Source organism: Pristiophorus japonicus, chromosome 24 (assembly GCF_044704955.1).
Source record: "Pristiophorus japonicus isolate sPriJap1 chromosome 24, sPriJap1.hap1, whole genome shotgun sequence".
Classification (NCBI taxonomy): domain Eukaryota; kingdom Metazoa; phylum Chordata; class Chondrichthyes; family Pristiophoridae; genus Pristiophorus; species Pristiophorus japonicus.
The window spans coordinates 35,706,928-35,730,449 of NC_092000.1; the positions used below are offsets into that span (position 1 = coordinate 35,706,928).

Below are 23,522 nucleotides of genomic sequence, written 5' to 3' on the forward strand. Positions count from 1 at the left end.
GTAGCTTGAGTTGGCGGGCGGGTGCGGGCGTCATCGGTGGGCTTTGGGTGCAGGCCTCTCCACGGAGAACTTCGGAGGCGCGAGACTTCGTGAGGTTTTTTTGTAGTCTTTTCACCCACCTGACGTCAATTAGGCCGCGCTTGAGGATGATGACACACTTTGTCGCCTAGTATTAGTGTGCCCATATAGAGATGGAACTCCTTGCTGGCACAATGTGAGATGACACGGCTCACGTGTCAGCTTGACCAGCACCCCGCCCCTACAGACTGAAATGTTGTCCTCTACTTGCAGGTAATGACTCTGACAGCACGGTCAAGGTACACCATCCACCTCTAGCACTTGCAGGAGCCGCCACAGCCCAGCGTCTCCCACCCCGATATTGTCCCCAGCCCAACACAGCGGCTCCTTCATCCAACCCCACCCCCCCCCACCGGATCACCCATTTCCATCGCTCCCACCTCTGCCACCCAGAGCCACAAAGAAGAGGAGAGAAAGAAGGGAGAAGGGCCTGTCTTTGAGCCCCTTGAGCTCTAGGAGCTGGTACAGTATGACAGCAGCCTCCTGCCATGTGAGCTATCTGTCCGCAGAACCTCGGCGTCGAGCTCCAAGTCCGTGGGGTTTGGAAAGGACTCCACACTAGCAATTTCTACCAAGCGCAGAGGCCGTGGTACGGTCAACCAAGGCACCTGAACCCACCAGGAGCGAGCAACCAGCTAAGGACGCCGGACGGCTCGCTGCTATTCAGGAGATGGTCCAACTGTCACACACGAGCGTGGAGATTGGTCGGAATATGCTCCAGACCCTGACTGGGATAGCTGGCAGCATCACCACCTTCATTCAGCAGCACGAAGACAGGATGGACCGGCTCATCACTGTGTTGGAGCGCACAACCGAGTCCGTTGAGGCGATGAGGCAAGAGATGGCTTCTGGCTGCGTAGTGCAAGCCCCTGAGCCCACACCCTCAAGGCAGACAGATCCGGAGGAACAGGAGATCCCGCCGTCTTCGGTCACACCCCCTACCTTCTCACCAAGATGCACATGTCTGCAGAGATCACGCTGCCCTCCTGCACAACCTCGTGAACCAGAGGCAGTGAGGGGCAGGGGTGTAGGCATGGGGAGGAAGAGGAGCTTGGGCATCGCTTCAAGGGGCGGGGTGGGCGGGGGAAGAGAGGTGGTGGTGGGTAGAGGGGTCGGTGTTGCTGGTGGAAATATTAATGTCATGTGTGGTGCGTTGCGCCAACCACACATCTGTCCCTCCAGTCTTCTGCTTTATCAGGAATATCTTCCCATCTACATAAGACTGCACTGTATAATAGGTCCTGTCATCAGGCCATCACAACGCGACCAGGAAAGGTCACCAATGCAGGAAGGCTGCCATTCAATGACACTCACTTTACCTACTTGCAGGCCAGACCTTAAGGCTTGCACTTCAACCCTCTTTTTCCGAGGCCAAACATGGCGGAGTGCCATCCCTGAGATGACATGGTAATCCGTTACATTGCAGTACATTAACTGTCTTTTCCCGTGTTCCATACCTCATGTAATGCTCTTCTGACTATCAGTTGCAGCGATGCGCCGTTTCTTTACATCTTCTAACTCTCGCTTATTCAGCCTGACATAATCCCATACCATCTGCACAGTCGCAAAATGTGCATGAATATGTTCTGCATTAAAGAGCAGGAGTAAGCCATATGGCCCCTCGAGCCTGCTCCGCCATTTAATACGATCATGGCTGATCTGATCATGGACTCGGCTCCACTTCCCTGCCCGCTCCCCATAGCCCCTTATTCCTATATCGCTCAAACATCTGTCTATTTCTGTCTTAAATATATTCAATGACCTAGCTTCCACAGCTCTCTGGGGAAGCGAATTCCACAGATTTACAAGCCTCTTTCACTACTCATTGCCGCTTCCTCTACCACATCTTCCCTTCAACCGAGTCATATCGAGAAACATATGTAAACTCTTTCTGTGTGGGTTAAGGTCCATCACATTACTCTATGTGCTGTGAGGGTTATCCGATCTATCAGATTTATTACATCTCTCAGAATAGAGTTATGTCTGTGACCACTACAAAACATGCTGAGTTCAGGTATTTTGTGATTAAACAGAACAGATTTTATGAAATAGTTTCCTTGCAGTACAAAGAAATAAAACTTAACAAGGCAATAGTGACAGTCTATTCATTGAAACCTCAACGGTAGGCCACTGAGTCACCGTGGTGCTTGTCTCTTGCTGTGTTCTATTGACCATAGTCCTTCCTCAGTTTCGTGTGTAATAGCGCTGCCCCTAAAGTTGAATAGCTAACTTTATACTCTTTTTCCTCCCATACAAATGTTGAGCCTGTAGCTGTCTCAGGCTTACAATAGATCATTCTCAGTGTGTGCCTCTGACTTTCTATGTTCTATCTAGTACTGCCCTGAGAACTTTTAAGAAGGACTGTCACAAATTAATTAATGAGCTCAGCTGTACAAAGTGTGACATGCTGCATACTTTTAAGTTATTGATAATTATTTGGCCTTGGCCATTGTGTTTCTAAATGAAGGTCAAAAAAAAGTTTCCATCAGTTTAGACACATTTTACTCGCTTTTGTCACATACCAATTAAACATGAGCATGATCAGTAAACTCAACCAACATCCAGCAAACTTTTCTCTAGCAGTCCCACACATAATGTCTGCAGCATCTGCGCGATACCCGCGATGTGCAGTGCTGCAGCACTTGGAGCCATTCTCCCTGCCTCCCGACTCTCAGCCAGCTCAGCGGTCCTTCTGGCCGGTGGCAGATTAATCTGAGACCAGTATCCCTCACCAAAATGGGCGATTTGCCGCATCCGGCGCGGGCAGGCGGCATGATGTCACGCCGGCGGAACATCCGTGACCAATCTCCCGCCAGGCGGCAGATGGGCGGTTCCGGGGGAATCGCTCCAAAAAAATACATTTCCGGCGGAACATCAACGGCTGCGGGCGCAACTCCCTCCAATTTCGGCTCCCAAGGACTTTATTTTTGCTCTTTGTTTTACAATTTCTCGTGTGAATGTCTGATCTTGAATTATTCTTAAGGCAATTGGAAGGAATCCCCCAGTGCTCGCTACAGTGGGAGTCTCTGAAATGCAGTGTGCGTAGCTGGCAGTGCACCAGGAGAGTTTACCTCATAACCATTCTTTCATGTCCGAAGCAGCGATACGCTAAGTGCCAATGGCCAACTGCACACCGCGTTCATTGTTTGACAATTGACTGGTGAACAGCACTATAGAATGTTGGCTTCGTAGCAATGGAGTTGTGGGTTGGATTGGGGTATTGGAAGTGGAAGAAAAGCGATATAAAGCTGTGTGGATAAGGATGGGAGACATGACGGGAAGGAATCTAAAGTGTCCGCTGTTAACCAGCAGGTCAGGAGGAACTGGCCAAGAGCTTTGAAATCAAGCAAGGATCAGATGTAGTTATGTTGACCTTAAAATACGAGGGATAGATTGGGAAATTTATACAGGATGAGAATCATAGAATTGTATGTCATAGAAGGCCATTCAGCCCATCGTACCTGTGCCAGCTCTTTTAAGGAGCTATCCCATTCGTCCTACACCCCTGCTCTTTCAGCAGAACTTTGAAAATGTTTCCTTTTCAAGAATTTATCCAATTCCCTTTCAATGTTACTATTGAATCTGCTTCCGTCACCCTTTCAGGCAGTACATTCTAGATCATCATAACTCGCTATGTTTAAAAACATCTCCCATCTAGTTCTTTTGCCAATTACCTTAAATCTGTGTCCTCTGATTACTGACCCTCATGCCACTGGAAACTGTTTCTCCCTATTTAATTCTATTAAAACCCTTCATAATTTTGAAAATCTTTTGTAAATCTCCCCTTGACTTTCTCTGCTCTAAGGACAACAATCCCAGCTTCTCCAGTCTCTCCACATCCCTGGTACCATTCCAGTAAATCTCTTCTGTTCCCCCTCCAAGGGATTGACATCCTTCCTAAAGTGTGGTACCCAAAATTGAACGCAGTACTCCAGCCAAGGCGTTACCCATGTTTTATAAAGGTTGACCATAACTCCCTTGCTTTTGTGCTTTATCCCTCTATTTATAAAGCCAAGGATCCCATATACTTTTTTTTTAATAGCCTCATAAGATGGTAAGTACTGCAGGGAATCGAATACGGCCTGGACTAGCTTGTCGTCTGGATGGGTTGGAGAGGAATTTTCCCAGATTTTTTTTTTTCCCCCAATTGGCTTGGGTTTTTATCTGGTTTTTGCCTGTCCCAGGAGATCACATGACTCTGGTTTGGGGTGGAGTGTAGAATGTTTAAGTATAAGAGGTGTCGCAGTTATGTGGGGTGGACTGGTTGGGCTGGGTGCTCTTTGCCTTTCCGCCATTGTTCATTGTTCATAGGTTTATATGTAACCTTCAGGGCTGCTGATCGAGGACTGTGTCGGTCGACGCGGACTCGATGGGCCGAAATGGCCTCCTTTTCCGCTTTAAATTTCTGTTTCTAAATTTCTAGATTTCTATCAACTTGACCTGCCACCTTCAAAGATTTGTGTATGCTGTTCCCCCAGGTCTCTGTTTCTGCACTCCCTTTAAAATTATAGCATTTAGTTTATATAGCGCCTCCTCATTCTTCCTTCCAAATTGCATCACTACAAGAGAAGGAAGTGAAAATATGATTCTGGATATAATATTGGATTGTTATTTGGAATCAATTGGTCAAAGAATCTCTGCAGGCAGGGCTTTAATGGACCTGATATTATGGAATAACCAGGAGATGAGGGTAAATCAGTCAGAGACTACTTGGCAGCAGTGATCACAATACTATGCAGTTTTAGGTTAGGCTAATCAACAAGAGAATAAATACCGGAGGCAACTGAGTGAGTGTGTGTGCACTAACAACAACTTGTATTTATATAGCACCTTTAACGTAGTGAAACGTCCCAATGCGCTTCACAGGAGTGTTATGTGCTAAAGAATTTGACACCAAGCTGCATACGGAGAAATTAGGACAGGAAAGAGGTAGGTTTTAAGGAGCGTCTTGAAGGGGGAAAGAGAAATGGAGAGGTTTAGGTGGGGAATTTGAGCTTATGGCCTAGACAACAGAAGGCACTGCCACCAATGGTTGAGCGATTACAATCGGGGATGCTCAAGAGGGCAGAATTAGAGGAGTGCAGATATCGTAGTGGGTGGGGGGGTGGGGGGTTGGAGGAGATTAGAGATGGGGAGGGGCGAGGCCATAGAGGGATTTTAAAACATGGATGAGAATTTTGAAATCGAACTGTTGCTTAAGTGGGAGCCAATGTAGGTCAGCGAGCACAGGGGATGATGGGTGAGCAGGACTTGGTGCGAGTTAGGGCACGGGCAGCCGAGTTTTGGATCGCCACTAGTCTACGTAGGGTAGAATGTGGGAGGCCAGCCAGGAGTGCATTGGAATAGACAAGTGTGGAGGTAACAAAGGTATGAATGAGGGCTTCAGCAGTGGATGAGCTGAGGGGAGACGGGCGATGTTATGGAGGTGGAAATAGGCGGTCTTAGTTAGGCTGCGGATATGTGGTCGAAAGCTCATTTCAGGGTCAAATATGATACCAAGATTGCGAACCGTCTGGTTAGAAGTTGGGGAAAGAGATGGAGTCAGTGGCTAGGGAATGGAGTTTGTGGCAGGGACCGAAAACAAAGGCTTCTGTCTTCCCAATATTCAATTGGGTGAGAAGGCAAGTTTCTGAGGTGGATTGAAAATCGGCTACACCAGAGAAGGCCAATGCTGCTGCTGTTAGCGTGGCAAGGAATCATTTGGGGGGAGGGGCGTGCCATAGGAATCAGCGTGGGGGTTCAAACTTGGAGAGAAGTGCAGAGATGTTGTGATTTACCTATTTTATGCAGAGGATGGTGAAGACCCAGGGAGGCAGATAATGCAGGGAAATTTAAAGGACATCTGGGTGTGAGGTCGCAGGCATAGGGAGGTATTATTTGGGACCGGCCAAATGGTGTGCAGTGTCACCCACTCCTGTCTCTTCCTGTAATTGAAATGTTGCAGTGCCCGTCCTCTACCACGAGAGAGCATTCTAATGGTTTAACTGACTGGGGACCTCTAGTGACAGAAAGCCAGTGGTGCCTCAATGTAAAATATACCTGGGCAGTTCATTCTGAGCCATTATAGGTGAGCCAGAGTGTTGGCATATTTCTACACCCCAGCTTTGATCATACAGAGCTAAAGTTATTCGGAGCACCTCTATGATGAACCATGAAGGGAGAAATAGCTGGTTACTGGCTTTGCTGAAGCGGTGTTAGAGTGGGCATGCAGGTGGGATGTAAGCCACAGGTCATTCACTATTATTGGTGCCTACCATTGTGGTTTTCTTAAGAATGTAAAACATGATTCTCTTTGAAGGAATGAGCATTTTGTAACTGTTGTGCCCATATCTATAATGAGGTAATTACTGACACATTCTGTATCATAAAACAGTAGTATCCTGTCACAAGTCCAGAATCCAACAGTAAATGTCTCTAACTTTTGTAGGTTGCTGGAGGCTGACAGCAAGTCGCTGCGGTCTGTAAATGGATCGCGGCGAAACAGCGGCTCCTCGCTTGTATCAAGCTCCTCGGCTTCGAGCAACCTGAGCCACTTGGAGGAAGACACATGGATCCTGTGGGGCCGGATGATCAACGAATGGGAGGAAGTGCGCAAAAAGAAAGAGAAACTGTTGAGGGTAAGATTGTTTTGCGAGTACTGTTGATCAGTGACTTATTGCCATTCCTCTTGACCAGTTTGCTGCCGGAGCTGCCGTGTAATTTATCATCTCCAAGATGGCTGACAGATAATCTCCCAAATCTTGCTGGTGCCAATCTGGTCAGAGGTCTGGCAGTTTTACTCTATCTAGATTTAACTCCTTCATGATTTAAAACAACTCGATCATATCTCCTCTTAATCTTCTCTGCTCTAAAGAGAAAACCCCAACTTTTCCAGTCTATCCACGTAACTGTATTTCCTCATCTCTGGAGCCATTCTAGTAAATCTCTTCTGTACCCACACCAAAGCCTTCACATCCTTCCTAAGATGCTGTGCCCAGAACTGGGGCCGAACCAGTGCTTTATATAAGTTTAGCCAAACTTCCTGGCTTTTGTACTCTCTGCCTCTAAATATAAAGCCCAGGATCCCATATGCTTTGTTGACCTGTCCTGCCACCTCCAAAGATTTGTGCACAAACCCCCCCAGGTCACTCTGTTCTTGTACCCCCTTTAAAATTATATTATTTAATATGTATGGTCTCCTCATTCTTCCTACTGAAACCTCACACTTTTCTGTGACTAATTTCATCTGCCATGTGTCCGCCCATTCCACCAGCCTGTCTGTGTCCTCTTGAAGTCTATTACTATAGTCCTCACTGTTACTACACTTCCAGGTTTTGTCATCTGCAAATTTCAAAATTGTGCATTGTACCCTCAAGTCCAAGTCATTAATGTATATCAAAAACAGCAGTTGTCCCAGTATTGAAAACCTGGGCAACACCACTCTATACCTCCAAACTGAAAACCAGCCACTTACCACAACTCTTTCTATCCCTTAGCCAGTTTTGTATTATGCTGCGACTGCACCTTTTATCCCATGAGCTTCCATTTTGCTGACGAGCCTAATATGTTGCTTTTATCAAATGCCTTTTGAAAGTCCATGCACACAACATTAACCTCTGCTGGAGTTAGCTTTGTACAGGCGTTGAGGACAGCACTTAGCTTGACTGTGATGCCCCATGTGGTTGACTTGCTCACTGTTTGGGCTTCTGCATGGAGTGCTTACTTGGGTGAGGTACTGCAGGGCTGTCACTGCACATCAAACATTATCCCAGCACAAGTTGCCATTTCAGATGGCGGAAGGAAAAACGGGATATGGAGGAGGAAAAATGTTGAAATGTTATGTTTATTTTCAGGAGCTCATTCGGAAAGGAATTCCGCATCATTTCCGGGGGATTGTCTGGCAGTTGCTATGCAATGCGACTGACATGCCGGTGAAAAATCAGTATTCCGAGTTGCTAAAGATGACCTCTCCCTGCGAGAAGCTGATCCGAAGAGACATTGCACGGACCTACCCGGAGCATGAATTCTTTAAAGGACAGGACAGTCTTGGACAAGAGGTGCTGTTCAATGTCATGAAGGTGAGAGATGAGTCTTATCCCCAGATCAATTATGATTTCTATCCTTTAAACTCTTCCCTTTGTTGAAGACTTGTTACCTCCAGACTTGACTCTTCCGATCTGCTCCTGGCTGCCTTCCGCCCTCCATAAACTCTGCTGCCCGTTCCCCTAACTCGCACCAAGTCTCGTTCACCCATCACTCCCGGTACTTGCTGACCTGCATTCACTTGTGGTCCAGCAATGCCTCAAATCCCTGTGTTCAGTTCCTTCCATGGCCTGGCCCCTCTCTATCTCTGTAGCCTCCACCAGCCCTATAACCCTCCGAGAATTTTGCGTTTCTCCAATTCTGGCCTCTTGGCCATCCCCCACTTCATTCCATAATTGGTGGCCATGCCTTCAGCTGCCGAGGTCCCAAGCTCTGGATTCCCTCCCTAAACCTCTCCACCTCTCTCTCTCTCTCCTTTTCCTTTTCTTTGTCCAAGCTTTTGGTCGCTTGTCCTAATGTCTCCTTTGGCTCAGTGTAATTGTTTCTCCGATTACTCTGCTGTGAAGCGCCTCGAGAGGTTTTGCTATGTTAAGGTGCTATATAATCATAGACAGTCCCTCGAAATCGAGGAAGGTTTGCTTCCACTCTAAAAATGAGTTCTTAGGTGAGTGAACAGTCCATTACGGGAATTACAGTCTTTGTCACAGGTGGAACAGACAGTGGTTGAAGGAAAGGGTGGGTGGGACTGGTTTGCCGCACGCTCTTTCCGCTGCCTGCGCTTGTTTTCTGCATGCTCTCGGCGATGAGACTTGAGGTACTCAGCGCCCTCCCGGATACTCTTCCTCCACTTAGGGCGGTCTTGGGCCAGGGACCCCGATGTGTCGGTGGGGATGTTGCACTTTATCAAGGAGGGTTTGAGGGTGTCCTTGAAACGTTCCCTCTGCCCACCTGGGGCTCGCTTGCAAGCTTATATAGCAAGCAAGCTATATAAATGCAAGTTGTTGAAGGGGTGCCTGCTGGATTATGGAAATATTTTGTTGGGGAGTTCAATGCAATGTAAAGCTAGCGCGTTGAATGAGTTTCTAAAGGTACAATTAATGGAGAACAGGCATGCACACCCCGGACGGAGCCGGCTGTGTTGTGTCTCCAGATACTGTGTGTGTGTGTGCGCCGACAGGATACGCTTTGTGCTTGCCATTTCTCCAGTTATAAAACATTGTGAACAAATAGGATGTGGGGATTGAATTTGTTCTATGTATTTACCATTATCTTAAAGCAAATTTGGCAGTGCTGACATAGTAAACAGTGTTGATGGGAGCAGAAACAGGACATTGACAGATTGTGAGTGGGCAAACCTGTGGCAGATGGAGTTCAATGTGGGGAAGTGTGAGGCCATTCACTTTTGCACCCAAGAAAGATCGATCAGAATATTTTATAACTGTTGCGAAGCTAGGAACTGTGGTGGAGCTGAGTGACCTGTGTATAGAAATCACCAAAAGCTAGTGGAGAGCTATGAAAAAGGCTAATGCAATGTTCGCTTTTATCTCGAGGGGGCTGAAATACAGAGGTGTAAGTTATGTTACAGCTGTACAGAGCTCTGGGTAGACTATCTGGAGTACTGCATTCAGTACTGGGCACCAAGCCCCAGGAAGGATATCATGGCCTTAGAGAAGGTGCAACACAGATTCAAGAATGATACTGGGGCTAAAAGGGTTAAATTATGAGCATAGGTTGCATAAACTTGGTTTGTATTCCCTTGAGTATGGAAGTTTAAGGCATGGCCTTATTGAGGAGATGATAGGGTAGATAGCGAGAAAGTATTTGTTCTGATGGGGGAGTCCAGAACAAAGGGTAATAAAATGAAAGCCAGGCCATTCAGGAGTGATGTCAGGAAGCACCTCTTCACACAAAGGGCAGTGAAAATCTGCAACTCTCTTCCCCCAAAAAACTGTTGAGGCAATTGAAAATTTCAAAACGGAGATTGATCGATTTTTGTTAGGTATGGGTGGTAAGGGTAATGGAACCAATGTAAGTTAATAGCCATGATCTAATTGAATGATAGAACAGACTCGAGGGGCTGAATGGCCTATTCTTCCTCTGGTAGAACCTCCATAATGACTTTTATTGTGTTAAGTTAAACATTTAGAAACTTTTAGCATCAAGCTTTTAGGAAGACTGAGAAATTGGAAAGAAGAGATTTCAGTAATGATGATTGGGCAATGGAAACATTAGGATCGTGTGTATTTGCAACACTAAAGTTCTGTGACGAGACACACCCAGCAGTTTCTCTGGAATGTGTAATTAGATCCTCCCTGCCTACGTAATCAGTTAATTTGCAGAGTGTAATTCGAACCATTCTGACTGCCGACTCCAGACACAACACAGCTCATTTGGAACAGCCAGATCTCACCCTCGCAAGTCAAGTCCTCCTACCCCCAACTTCATGACCTCCTACCCCCCTCCCAATGTTTCTGACATCCTCCTGCCAAGTTTCTGATCTCCTGAATCCCTCTTCCCCCCCCCCCCCCCCACCCAAGTTTCTGACAATCTGTTCCCCCTCTCTTCCCCCACCTGAGATCCTGACCTCCTTCCCCTGCCCAAGTTCCTCCACCCGGGTTCCTTCTCCCACTAACAGGTTCCTGACCGTCTGCCCATCCCCTCCATAGATGGGGCATTGTGTGTGGGTCACGAATTGTCACTATTCACTTCATACTCTAGTCGTCGTCTTAGGCAGTCCCTCGAATCAAGGATGACTTGCTTCCACAGCAAAATGAGTTCACAGGTGTTTCAATGAAGGACCTGATGTTTCAGGTCCTGAACTACATCCTGGAAGATGCCTGTGTGTGGATTTTTTTGACGTGTGGTGGCCGTTGCACATCAGCCACCACACGGGCTTGACAGAACTAGGTCTTGGTCCAGTGGCAAGGATTACCCAAAACGACTGGAGACCAGCTCTGCTGCACGGGCCTAGTGCGCGCACATATCGTAGTGTGGGCTGGCCGGTGCTGCTTCTGGGCCCCGATCAATCCCTCTACATTCTCTCGCCACTCCTTCCCCCGACCTCACCACTCCAGCTCCAATCACTGACCTGGGTTATGGTGACGTAAAATTCTGTTGCCGCCTTCACTGCCATCGCCTTGTTGCACAAGCTTGCGGTGCTCCCTGAAGTGGTATGCCGCCACGCTGCTCCCGGGGCCCGCTCGCCTTTCATGACCCCGACCTGCCGCTGATGTTTCCTCGCAGATCGGGGCTGCCACCCTAATGACTTCGCGGATTTCGTCCAGTCCAACGATGTCACTTGTCACATGCACTGAGCTTTGAGAAATCAACCAGGTCAAAGGGGAGGAAAGGGAGAAGGTGGTGGGGTTGGAAAAACGTGATCTGTCTTGCCATCTGGATCACTTTCTCGCTCCCAATCCCCCTCCTTTAGACCTGAATCACGTTTTTCCCCCATTCCCACTGTGCTCTCCTCCCTGCCCCTGCCTTCACCATCCTGCCCCCCCCCCCTCCCTCAGTCCAGTCCCCTCTCCTTGTCCAGGGCACTTGACTGTCTTTAATACATCGGAACTGCTCAGCGAGTTGTCCTTGTAGTTCGCCTTCTACCATCCTGGTTTCACATGGTTCAACGATAATGAAGTTGTTGACTCATCAGATATCAATCTCTCTCAATTCGTCTACAACAAGCTCAGAAATAGAATCATAGAAACAGTCGAGGAAAACCTCCAGCGGGGGAGAGCTTTAGGAACCATAGGTCCAAAGTCACCTGCTCCTCCCAAACACGCTGCACTCGCTGCCCGTCATGTCACAAATTACTCCGGTACTGTAACCCAAAATGTTTTTTTCTGAAAATCTAGCTCATTTGTAGAATTGAACTGTTAATGCTGGATTAGCGGGAAGGCATCCTGGAGCAGTAATTCCACTCCTGGTAATTTGAAGTAATCTTTTTTTGTATTAACAATGTACATTTTTCAGTATTTCAATTTCATTAATTACAGCAAGTTGGGAATTTAGTACTGAAATAAGTTGAATTTAGTGAATTTGAATCGAAAGGAGTCGATTGTACCTAAAAAGCTGCTGATCACAGCGCTCGCCTATGTACTCACAGGTTGGCAGTGTTCCAGAAAATATATATGATTCTAATAATGGGAAATGCACCCAAGGAATTAAACATATTTCAAGGGATAGCTATTTGTAGATTTGTTTCACATGTATGACAGAACAACCTGTTTGAGGTGTTTGAGTACTGTGACAATGGGCTGGGAGGTCTGTCTGACTCGGTGTCTCTTTACTATAGACTCACGGGGTAATAGACAGATTGGCACATTACTAATCCAGTGAAGGGTTTCACATAATCATAGCCTCGAGGTTTATGTTTACTAACTGAGCTGTTCTCAAGATTCATTATAGTGCATTCTTGTTCATGTATACCAGGTAGTGCAAGTAATTGAACAAGACCTTGGTTCTATAGACTATGTTGGTTTGATTGACAGAACCTGCAATATTCCCACTTTTATTAAGCAGCAATATAACTCTGTCCATGAGTCATCACTGAATCACCGTGTGGTACAAGTATGTGAGTTTTTTTCCCAGGTTTGAGACTGCTTTCGCTTGCTTTGTTACAGGCATACTCTTTGGTTGACCGTGAAGTTGGATATTGCCAAGGAAGTGCATTCATTGTGGGACTTCTCCTCATGCAGGTTAGTATGAACAATTTCTCCAGTGATGCACGAACTGTTGCCCATTGTGTGATAGTGTAGTGCTTGTGTATAAATAGTGTGACTGTGTATCCTAATGAAAGGTCTTGACTCCTCTTTTCCTCGTGTTTCAAAAAGCAGCTTGCCACTGCATTCTTTTACTTCAACTATTGTATCCGCAGTGGCAAACCTCATAACCAGACGCGGGTGGGACTTGAATGTCACTGTGTGCAGTATTAACCCAGTAAATGGGTCACGGCTGTGTGTGCATTGGTTAGTGAAAGCAGTGTGTAGAGTTCAGAAACTGTAATCTAACCAGGTCATTGAGATTCGTGTCCAATCAGATAGTTGCCAGGTAGTATAATACAAATATAATACTTGTATCAGTACAAGTTGTTGTAGGCAGACTAATTTGGTGCGCTGTTATTTGCAGCAGGCATCCTGTAAAAGATGCTGCCTCAACTACATCATAATACTGAAATGCTATCGAAGAGTGGCTGATTATTTGTTCATTGGCATTCCCATCAGAATGTAACAGCCAGTTTTATGTTGGTCTTTTTAAATCTCTTTCTAGGAGCCTGGTGCCTGCTCTAGGTGTTATGTTGTTAAATCTCGACCAGCAGCAGACTTGTAATGCCTAGTAATCCAATTTAAAGTTCCAGCATAAAGGGCCTCTGGAGCAATTAAAACTCACATTTGCTTCTAACATTACTTTCCCCTCAGTTCTTCTTCAGGATTGGGCAGCAAAGCAATTGTCCTAGTCCTGGTGCAGTGTTGTTGTGGGGCGTGGAATAGCAGGGAGAGTTTCCAGGGTTAGTTGACATCTGCATTCTTGTCTGTACAATCAGGAAAGAATAGAGTGGAGGTAAGTTGCTTCGCAGGGAGAGATGGAAGGAAGGTAAAATTGCTTGTGCATCTCCCACTGTTTGCCTGGACTGGTAGTGATGGAGACTTGGAACAGGTTCCCTGCTCACCTTGTCGCGCAAAGGAGGGCAGAGAGCAGGAGACTTTATGCATTCTCCCACTTTACTTTCTTCTTTTACAATGAAATCTTTCTCGATGATAACTGGTCCACAGCCTGCACTTTTATGACCATGGTCGATGTGATTTGAGCCTGTGCTGAAATAAAGTTGTTTGAGGTGTTTTCCCAGTGCCTTGCTTCCAAGTTTCTTCCTTTTACAGATGCCAGAGGAAGAAGCCTTTTGTGTGTTTGTGCGTTTGATGCAAGAATATCGACTGCGGGAGCTCTTCAAACCCAGTATGGCAGAGTTAGGACTCTGTATCTACCAGTTCGAATACTTAATACAGGTAACCAGCTGATTCATACAATTCTTGCATTCTAGATAATTGTGTGAAAAACACAGAATAAATTAAACAACCTGTTCACCTACTAAATAATGAATGTCTGCAAGTGATTGCAAGCTATGAGTTGGAAATCTGAACTCCTAAATGAGATTAGACAAAATCACTGCAAGGTGATGCACTATAGTATGATGCCTAAAAAATCTATCCATCTCGGTCTTGAATATACTTAACGACTGAGCCTCCACAGCCGTCTGGCGAAGAAAATTCCAAAGATTCACAACCCTTGAGCGAAAACATTTCTCCTCATCTGAGTAGTAAATGGCCGAGCCCTTATCCTGAGACTGTGACTCCTAGACTCTCCAGCCTGGGGAAACAGCCTCGGAGCATCTGCCCTGTCAAGCCCTCTAACAATTGTATACGTTTCAATGATCTAAAGTCTACAGAGTCGAGGCCCATTTGACGCAAAATCTCATCATCGGACAGCCCCCTCACCCCGGGAATTCCTGGAACATTGGAACCTGTTCTGGGGGAGGTGGGACCAGTACAAACCGGACGGTCTGCACCTGGGCAGGGCTGGAACCAATGTCCTAGGGGGGAGTGTTTGCTAGTGCTGTTTGGGAGGAATTAAACTAATATGGCAGGGGGATGGGAACCTATGTAGGGAGGCAGAGGGGAATAAAATGGAGACAAAAGCAAAAGATAGAAAGGAGAATAGTAAAAGTGGAGGGCAGAGAAACCCAAGGCAAAAAAACAAAAAGGGCCACTTTACAGCAGAATTCTAAAGGGTTAAAGTGTGTTAAAAAGACAAGCCTGAAGGATCTGTGCCTCAATGCGAGGAGTATTCGAAATAAGGTGGATGAATTAACTGCGCAGATAGCAGTTAACGGGTATGATGTGATTGGCATCACGCAGACATGGCTCCAGGATGACCAAGGCTGGGAACTCAACATCCAGGGGTATTCAGCATTCAGGAAGGATAGACAGAAAGGAAAAGGAGGCGGGGTGGCGTTGCTAGTTAAAGAGGAAATTAATGCAATTGTAAGGAAGGAAATTAGCTTGGATGATATGGAATCGGTATGGGTGGAGCTACGGAGTACCAAAGGGCAGAAAACGCCAGTGGGAATTGTGTACGGGCCACCAAATAGTAGTAGTGAGGTTGGGGACAACATCAAACAAGAAATAAGGGCTGTGTGCAATAAAGGTACAGCAGTAATCATGGGCGACTTTAATCTACATATTGATTGGGCTAACCTAACTGGTAGCAATGTGGTGGAGGAGGATTTCCTAGAGAGTATTAGGGATGGTTTTCCAGACCAATATGTCGAGGAGCCAACCAGAGAGCTGGCCATCCTAGACTGGGTGATGTGTAATGAGAAGGGACTAATTAACAATCTTGTTGTACGAGGCCCCTCGGGGATGAGTGACCATAATATGGTAGAATTCTTTATTAAGATGGAGAGTGACAAAGTTAATTCAGAAACTATGGTCCTGAACCTAAGGAAAGGTAACTTTGATGGCATGAGGCGTGAATTGGCTAGATTAGACTGACAAATGATACTTAAAGGGTTGACGGTGGATAGGCAATGGCAAACCTTTAAAGATCATATGTTCGAACTTCAACAATTGTACATCCCTGTCTGGAGTAAAAATAAAATGGGGAAGGTGGCTCAACCGTGGCTAACAAGGGAAATTAAGGATAGTGTTAGATCCAAGGAAGAGGCATACAAATTAGCCAGAAAAAATAGCAAACCTGAGGACTGGGAGAAATTTAGAATACAGCAGAGGAGGACAAAGGGATTAATTAAGAGGGGGAAAATAGAATATGAGAGGAAGCTTATCAGAAACACAAAAAATGACTGCAAAAGCTTCTATAGATATATGAAGAGAAAAAGATTAGTGAAGACAAATGTAGGTCCCTTGCAGTTGGATTCGGGTGAATTTATAATGGGAAACAAAGAAATGGCAGACCAATTGAGCAAGTACTTTGGTTCTGTCTTCACAAAGGAAGACACAAACAACCTTCTGGATGTACTAGGCGTCCGAAGGTCTAGTGAGAAGGAGGAACTGAAGGATATCCTTATTAGGGGGGAAATTGTGTTAGGGAAATTGACGGGATTGAAGGCTGATAAATCCCCAGGGCCTGATAGTCTGCATCCCAGAGTAGTTAAGGAAGTGACCCCAGAAATAGTGGCTGCATTGGTAATTTTCCAACCGTCTATCGACTCTGGATCAGTTCCTATGGACTGGAGGGTTGCTAATGTAACATCACTTTTTAAAAAAGGAGGGAGAGAGAAAACGGGTAATTATAGACCGGTTAGCCTGACATCAGTAGTGGGGAAAATGTTGGAATCAATCATTAAGGATGAAATAGCAGCACTTTTGGAAGACAGTGATAGGATTGGTCCAAGTCAGCATGGATTTATGAAGGGGAAATCATGCTTGACGAATCTTTTGAGGATGTAACTAGTAGAGTGGACAAGGGAGAACCAGTTGATGTGGTGTATTTGGACTTTCAAAAGGCTTTTGACAAGGTCCCTCAAGAGATTGGTGTGCAAAATCAAAACACATGGTATTGGGGGTAATGTACTGACGTGGATAGAGAATTGGTTGGCAGACAGGGAGCAGAGAGTTGGGATTAATGGGTCCTTTTTAGAATGGGAGGCAGTGACTAGTGGAGTGCCGCAGGGCTCGGTGCTGGGACCCCAGCTCTTTACAATATATATAAATGATTTGGATGATGGAATTGAGTGTAATATCTCCAAGTTTGCAGATGACACTAAGCTGTGAGGAGGACGCTAAGCGGCTGCAGCATGATTTGGACAGGTTAGGCGAGTGGGCAAATACATGGCAGATGCAGTATAATGTGGATAAATGTGAGGTTATCCACTTTGGGTGCAAAAACACGAAGGCAGAATATTATCTGAATGGCGGCAGATTAGGAAAAGGGGAGGTGCAGCGAGACCTGGGTGTCGTGATTCATCGGGCATTGAAGGTTAGCATGCAGATACAGCAGGCGGTGAAGGCAGAAAATGGCATGTTGGCCTTCGTAGCTAGGGGATTTGAGTATGGAAATATAGAAACTAGGTGCAGGAGTAGGCCATTCGGCCCTTCGAGCCTGCACCGCCATTCAATGAGTTCATGGCTGAACATGTAACTTCAGTACCCCATTCCTGCTTTCTCACCATACCCCTTGATCCCCCTAGTAGTAAGGACTACATCTAACTCCTTTTTAAATATATTTAGTGAATTGGCCTCAACAACTTTGTGGTAGAGAATTCCACAAGTTCACCACTTTCTGGGTGAAGAAGTTTCTCCTCATCTTGGTCCTAAATGGCTTACCTCTTATCCTTAGACTGTGACCCCTGGTTCTGGACTTCCCCAACATTGGGAATATTCTTCCTGCATCTAACCTGTCTAAACCCATCAGAATTTTAAACGCTTCTGTGAGATCCCCTCTCATTCTTCTGAACTCCAGTGAATACAAGCTCAGTTGATCCAGTCTTTCGTGATATGTCAGTCCCGCCATCCCGGGAATCAGTCTGGTGAACCTTCGCTGCACTCCCTCAATAGCAAGAATATCCTTCCTCAAGTTAGGAGACCAAAACCGTACACAATACTCCAGGTGTGGCCTCACCAAAGCCCTGTACAACTGTAGTAACAGCTCCCTGCTATGAAGGCCAACATGCCATTTGCATTCTTAACCGCCTGCTGTACCTGCATGCCAACCTTCAATGACTGATGTACCATGACACCCAGGTCTTGTTGCACCTCCCCTTTTCCTAATCTGTCACCATTCAGATAATAGTCTGTCTCTCTGTTTTTACCACCAAAGTGGATAACCTCACATTTATCCACATTATACTTCATCTGCCATGCATTTGGCCACTCACCTAACCTATCCAAGTCACTCTGCAGCCTCATAGCATCCTCATTGCAGCTCTCACTGCCACCCAACTTAGTGTCATCCGCAAATTTGGAGATACTACATTTAATCCCCTCGTCTAAATCATTAATGTACAATATAAACAGCTGGGGCCCCAGCACAGAACCTTGCGATACCCCACTAGTCACTGCCTGCCATTCTGAAAAGTACCCATTTACTCCTACTCTTTGCTTCCTGTCTGACAACCAGTTCTCAATCCACGTCAGCACACTACCCCCAATCCCATGTGCTTTAACTTTGCACATTAATCTCTTGTGTGGGACCTTGTCAAAAGCCTTCTGAAAGTCCAGATACACCACATCAACTGGTTCTCCCTTGTCCACTCTACTGGAAACATCCTCAAAAAATTCCAGAAGATTTGCCAAGCATGATTTCCCTTTCACAAATCCATGCTGACTTGGACCTATCATGTCACCTCTTTCCAAATGCGCTGCTATAACATCCTTAATAATTGATTCCATCATTTTACCCACTACCGATGTCAGGCTGACCGGGCTATAATTCCCTGTTTTCTCTCTCCCTCCTTTTTAAAAAGTGGGGTTACATTGGCTACTCTCCACTCCATAGGAACTGATCCAGAGTCAATGGAATGTTGGAAAATGACTGTCAATGCTTCTGCTATTTCCAAGGCCACCTCCTTAAGTACTCTGGGATGCAGTATAGAAGCAGGGAAGTCTTACTGCAGTTGTACAGGGCTTTGTTGAGGCCCCACCTGGAATATTGTATTCAGTTTTGGTCTCCTAATCTGAGGAAGGGCGTCCTTGCTATTGAGGGAGTGCAGCGAAGGTTCACCATACTGATTCCTGGGATGGCAGAACTGACATATGAGGAGAGACTGGATCGACTGGGCCTGTATTCACTGGAGTTTAGAAGGATGAGAGGAGATCTCATAGAAACATATAAAATTCTGATGGGACTGGACAGGTTAGATGCAGGAAGAATGTTCCCGATGTTGGAAGTCCAGAACCAGGGGACATAGTCTTAGGATTAGGGGATAGACCATTTAGGATTGAGATGAGGAGGAACTTCTTCACTCAGAGTTGTTAACCTGTGGAATTCCCTGCTGCAGATGCCAGTTCATTGGATATATTCAAGAGGCAGTTAGATATGGCCCTTGCGGCTAAAGGGATCAAGGGGTATGGAGAGAAAGCAGGAACGGGGTACTGAAGGAATGATCAGCTATGATATTGAATGGTGGTGCAGGCTCGAAGGGCCGGATGGCGTACTCCTGCACCTATTTTCTATGTTTCTATGAATCAATGTAGTGAACCTTCGTTGCACCCCCTCCAATGCAAGTATATCCTTCCTTAGGTAAGGAGACCAAAACTGTCGACAGTGATTTCACCAAAGTCCAATATAATTGCAGCAAGACTTCCTTACTCTTATACTGCAGCCTGCTTGCAATAAAGGCTAACATACGATTTGCCTTTCTAATTGCATGTTAACTTTGTGCGATTGGTGTACAAGGACACCCAAATCCTTGAATCCCAATATTTACTCGTGTCTCTCCTTTATTAAAAAAAAATATTCTGCTTTTCTACCAAAGTGGATAATTTCACCCTTTCCCACATTATACTATCTGCCATCTTCTTGCCGAATTAACTGATCTATATCCCTTTGCATCCACTTTGCCCTCTTCGCAGTTTATTTTCCCACCTAGCTTTAAGATTTTTGTGTTTTGCATGTGATGAATTTTTTTTCTGTCATGTTACAGACTATTTTAGTAGTTGGTTAAGAATGTTCAATGCTTATGGCACCAAGAATCTGGTGCAGCCTTTGTTAAATGCCCCAGTTCACTAACGACCAACAGCCATTATTGCTCCACTCTACCATACAACCCCTTGAATATAAGGGGCAATTCAATTCAGATTGAGGTCTGTTGTTTTCTTATAGAAACATAGAAAATAGGTGCAGGAGTAGGCCATTCAGCCCTTCTAGCCTGCACCGCCATTCAATGAGTTCATGGCTGAACATGCAAATTCAGTACCCCCTTCCTGCTTTCTCGCCATACCCCTTGATCCCCCTAGTAGTAAGGACTTCATCTAACTCCCTTTTGAATATATTTAGTGAATTGGCCTCAGCTACTTTCTGTGGTAGAGAATTCCACAGGTTCACCACTCTCTGGGTGAAGAAGTTTCTCCTCATCTCAGTCCTAAATGACTTACCCCTGGTTCTGTACTTCCCCAACATTGGGAACATTCTTCCTGCATCCAACCTGTCAAAACCCGTCAGAATTTTAAACGTTTCTATGAGGTCCCCTCTCATTCTTAACTCCAGTGAATACAAGCCCAGTTGATCCAGTCTTTCTTGATAGGTCAGTCCCACCATCCCGGGAATCAGTCTGGTGAACCTTCGCTGCACCCCCTCAATAGCAAGAATGTCCTTCCTCAAGTTAGGAGACCAAAACTGTACACAATACTCCAGGTGTGGCCTTACCAAGGCCCTGTACAACTGTAGCAACACCTCCCTGCCCCTGTACTCCAATCCCCTCGCTATGAAGGCCAACATGCCATTTGCTTTCTTAACTGCCTGCTGTACCTGCATGCCAACCTTCAATGACTGATGTACCATGACACCCAGGTCTCGTTGCATCTCTCCTTTTCCTAATCTGTCACCATTCAGATAATAGTTTGTCTCTCTGTTTTTACCACCAAAGTGGATAACCTCACATTTATCCACATTATACTTCATCTGCCATGCATTTGCCCACTCACCTAACCTATCCAAGTCACCCTTCCTCGCGAATTTCTGCATTCAAGCTGACAGCGAGAGAAGGATTACAAGATTGAATTGACAAGTCCCAGTTGCTTTGGTAAAATTTACATGATTCATGAAATGAGTATTAGCAGCTAGAGCCAAAAGGAGTAGGATGGTAAGAGCAACAACTAATCCTGATGGGTTTTAACATAGCCAGAAGTTTTTACTTTCATCTAAAACAAAATGGGGATGAAAGTTGAAGGTGGACCCGTTGTGTGCATGGGTGGTCTTTTAGGTAGGATTGCAGGGAGTATTTTAATTGGTTTAACACTCCTATTCATTGCTTGCACTATGTTTTATGTTTGAACCCACCAATCCGGATTCCGTGCCTGCCACAGTACCAAAACGGCTCATCAAAGTCACGTGACATCCTTTGTGACACTGACAAAGGCAACTATCCCCCCCTCCTCCTTTTCGATCTGTCTGCAGCCTTTGACACAGTTGACCACTCTATCCTTCCCCCAACGCCTCTCCACCGTCATCCAGCTGGGTGGGACTGCATTGGCCTGGTTCCATTCTTATCTATCTAATCATAGCCAGAGAATCACCTGTAACGGCTTCTCTTCCCGCCCCCGTATCGTTACCTCTGGTGTCCCCCAGGATCTATCCTTGGCCCCTCCTATTTCTCATCTACATGCTGCCCTATGGTGTCAGTTTCCACATGTACGCTGATGACACCCAGCTCTACCTCACCACCACTTCTCTCGACCTCTCCTCGGTCTCTAAATTGTCAGACTGCTTGACTGACATCAGTTCTGGATAAGCAGAAATTTTCTCCAAATGAATATTGGGAAGCCATTGTTTTCGGTCCGCTTCACAAGCTGCGTTCCCTAACCAATGACTCCATCCCTCTCCCTAACTTCTGTCTGAGGTTGAACCAGACTGTTCGCAACCTTGGTGTCATATTTGACCCTGAAATGAGCTTTCGAACACACATCCACAGCATAACTAAGACCGTCTATTTCCACCTCTGTAAAATCGCCCATCTCCGCCCCTGTCTCAGCTCATCCACTGCTGAAGCCCTCATCCGTTCATTTGTTACCTCTAGACTTGACTATTCCAATGCACGCCTGGCTGGCCTCCTGCATTCTACCCTACGTAAACGAAAGGTGATCTAAAACTCGGCTGCCCATGTCTTAACTCTCTCGAAGTCCCGCTCACCCATCACCCCTGTGCTCGCTGAACTACATTGGTTTCCGGTTAAGCAACGCCTCGATTTGAAAATTCTCATCCTTATTTTCAAATCCCTCCATGGCTTTGCCCCTCCCTATCTCTAATCTCCTCCAGCCCCCCCCACCCCGCGAGATGTCTGTGCTCCTCTAATTCTGCCCTCTTGAGCATCACTGATTATAATCGCTCAACCATTGGTGGCCGTGCCTTCAGTTACTTCGGCCCCAAGCTCTGGAACTCCCTCCCTAAACCTTTCCACCTCTCATTCCTCCTTCAAGAGGCTCCTTAAAACCTACCTCTTTGACCAAGCTTTTGGTCACCTGCGCTAATTTCTATTTATGTGGCTCGGTGTCAAATTGTTTTTAATCTCATAATACTCCTGTGAAGCACCTTGGGACGTTTCACAACGTTAAAGGCATAAATGCATGTTGCTCGTGAAGTGGATGCTTAGTGTGGGATTTTATGCAGTGCACAGATGCTTTCATAAGCTACGATACCTGAATGAGAATGAAACTGAGTGTTCCAGAAGTAAACAGTACGGCCAGTCATATGAATTTGTTCTCTTGCCCTCAGTACCTGTCTAATCAAAGTGAGTGCCTGACGGAGCTTTGTGTTTTGTTGAGTGTAGGCCATGGCAAGTATTCTACATCTCTGCTCCATTTCACTTCACCAGTGCAAAATAAAAGCCTGCACATTGCCACATTGTGACCTGGGAATGAGCACCTGGGATGTGGAATCTGAATCTGTCCAATTCATCAACTGGCCACTGAGACTGCTGTCTCTCACGGCAATAAACTTTTCTGAATCACTTGACTTTGGATTTTGCCTTGAGCAAACTGAGCAGTCACAGTTTGAAAACACATGACCTTCCCCTACTCTACAAATAGTAGATCAGAAGAGCAATTCCTTTGTATCTCATAATTTAAAAAAAACTTGCAGCCAACTTCTGGTTTCTAATACTTAAAGAAAGACTTGCATTTATATAGCGCCTTTCACGACCACTTTTGGACATCTCAAAGTGCTTTACAGCCAGTGAAGTACTTTTGGAGTGTAGTCACTGTTGTAATGGTGTAATGTGTAATAATGCAATGGTGCATTCTGAAATGAAGCTCTGAGAATATTTACCTTGCCTCTCGTGGTCAGATCATTGTACTTCGTGCGCTGGTTGCACGACCATGGCACACCCACATGGCGCTAAGCACCTCGGCCACCTTCCCCCACCTCCACACCAACTGGCTGAATTTTCGGGAAGACTTTGCCCTTGGCTTCCCCAGCAGCCACACCTGTCGATGGTCACCCTCATTCAACAGGTCCCCGAAATTGGATAAATGCTTCTTTTGATCTTTCATTGACATTGCTGTGTAAAAGAGGATGTGCAGACACTAGTGATTCCTTTTTACAGCCGTAAGAATTTATTTTTAATTGTAATTAACAATTTAAAGTTGAGTTAGGTTGATTTCAGAAGTCGCAGTTCACAGTGCCACACCTCAGTCTGCCTCATGGCGTCTGTTCTCAGCTATTTATAGTGCCATGTTGTCAGTCTGCAGGGTAAG

General features: G+C 45.9%; 1 protein-coding gene across 7 annotated transcripts in view; it reads left to right on the top strand.

The window, feature by feature from the left end:
• LOC139238000 (EVI5-like protein) overlaps positions 1-23,522 on the top strand; it is a 425,899-nt gene that overhangs the window by 119,412 nt on the left and 282,965 nt on the right. For all 7 annotated transcript variants that reach the window (XM_070867399.1, XM_070867393.1, XM_070867395.1 and 4 more), the window contains exons 3-6: positions 6,506-6,695; positions 7,911-8,135; positions 12,723-12,797; positions 13,977-14,102. In XM_070867399.1, coding sequence (XP_070723500.1) covers positions 6,506-6,695; positions 7,911-8,135; positions 12,723-12,797; positions 13,977-14,102 — 616 coding nt within the window. The remainder of the gene's footprint in view (positions 1-6,505; positions 6,696-7,910; positions 8,136-12,722; positions 12,798-13,976; positions 14,103-23,522) is intronic.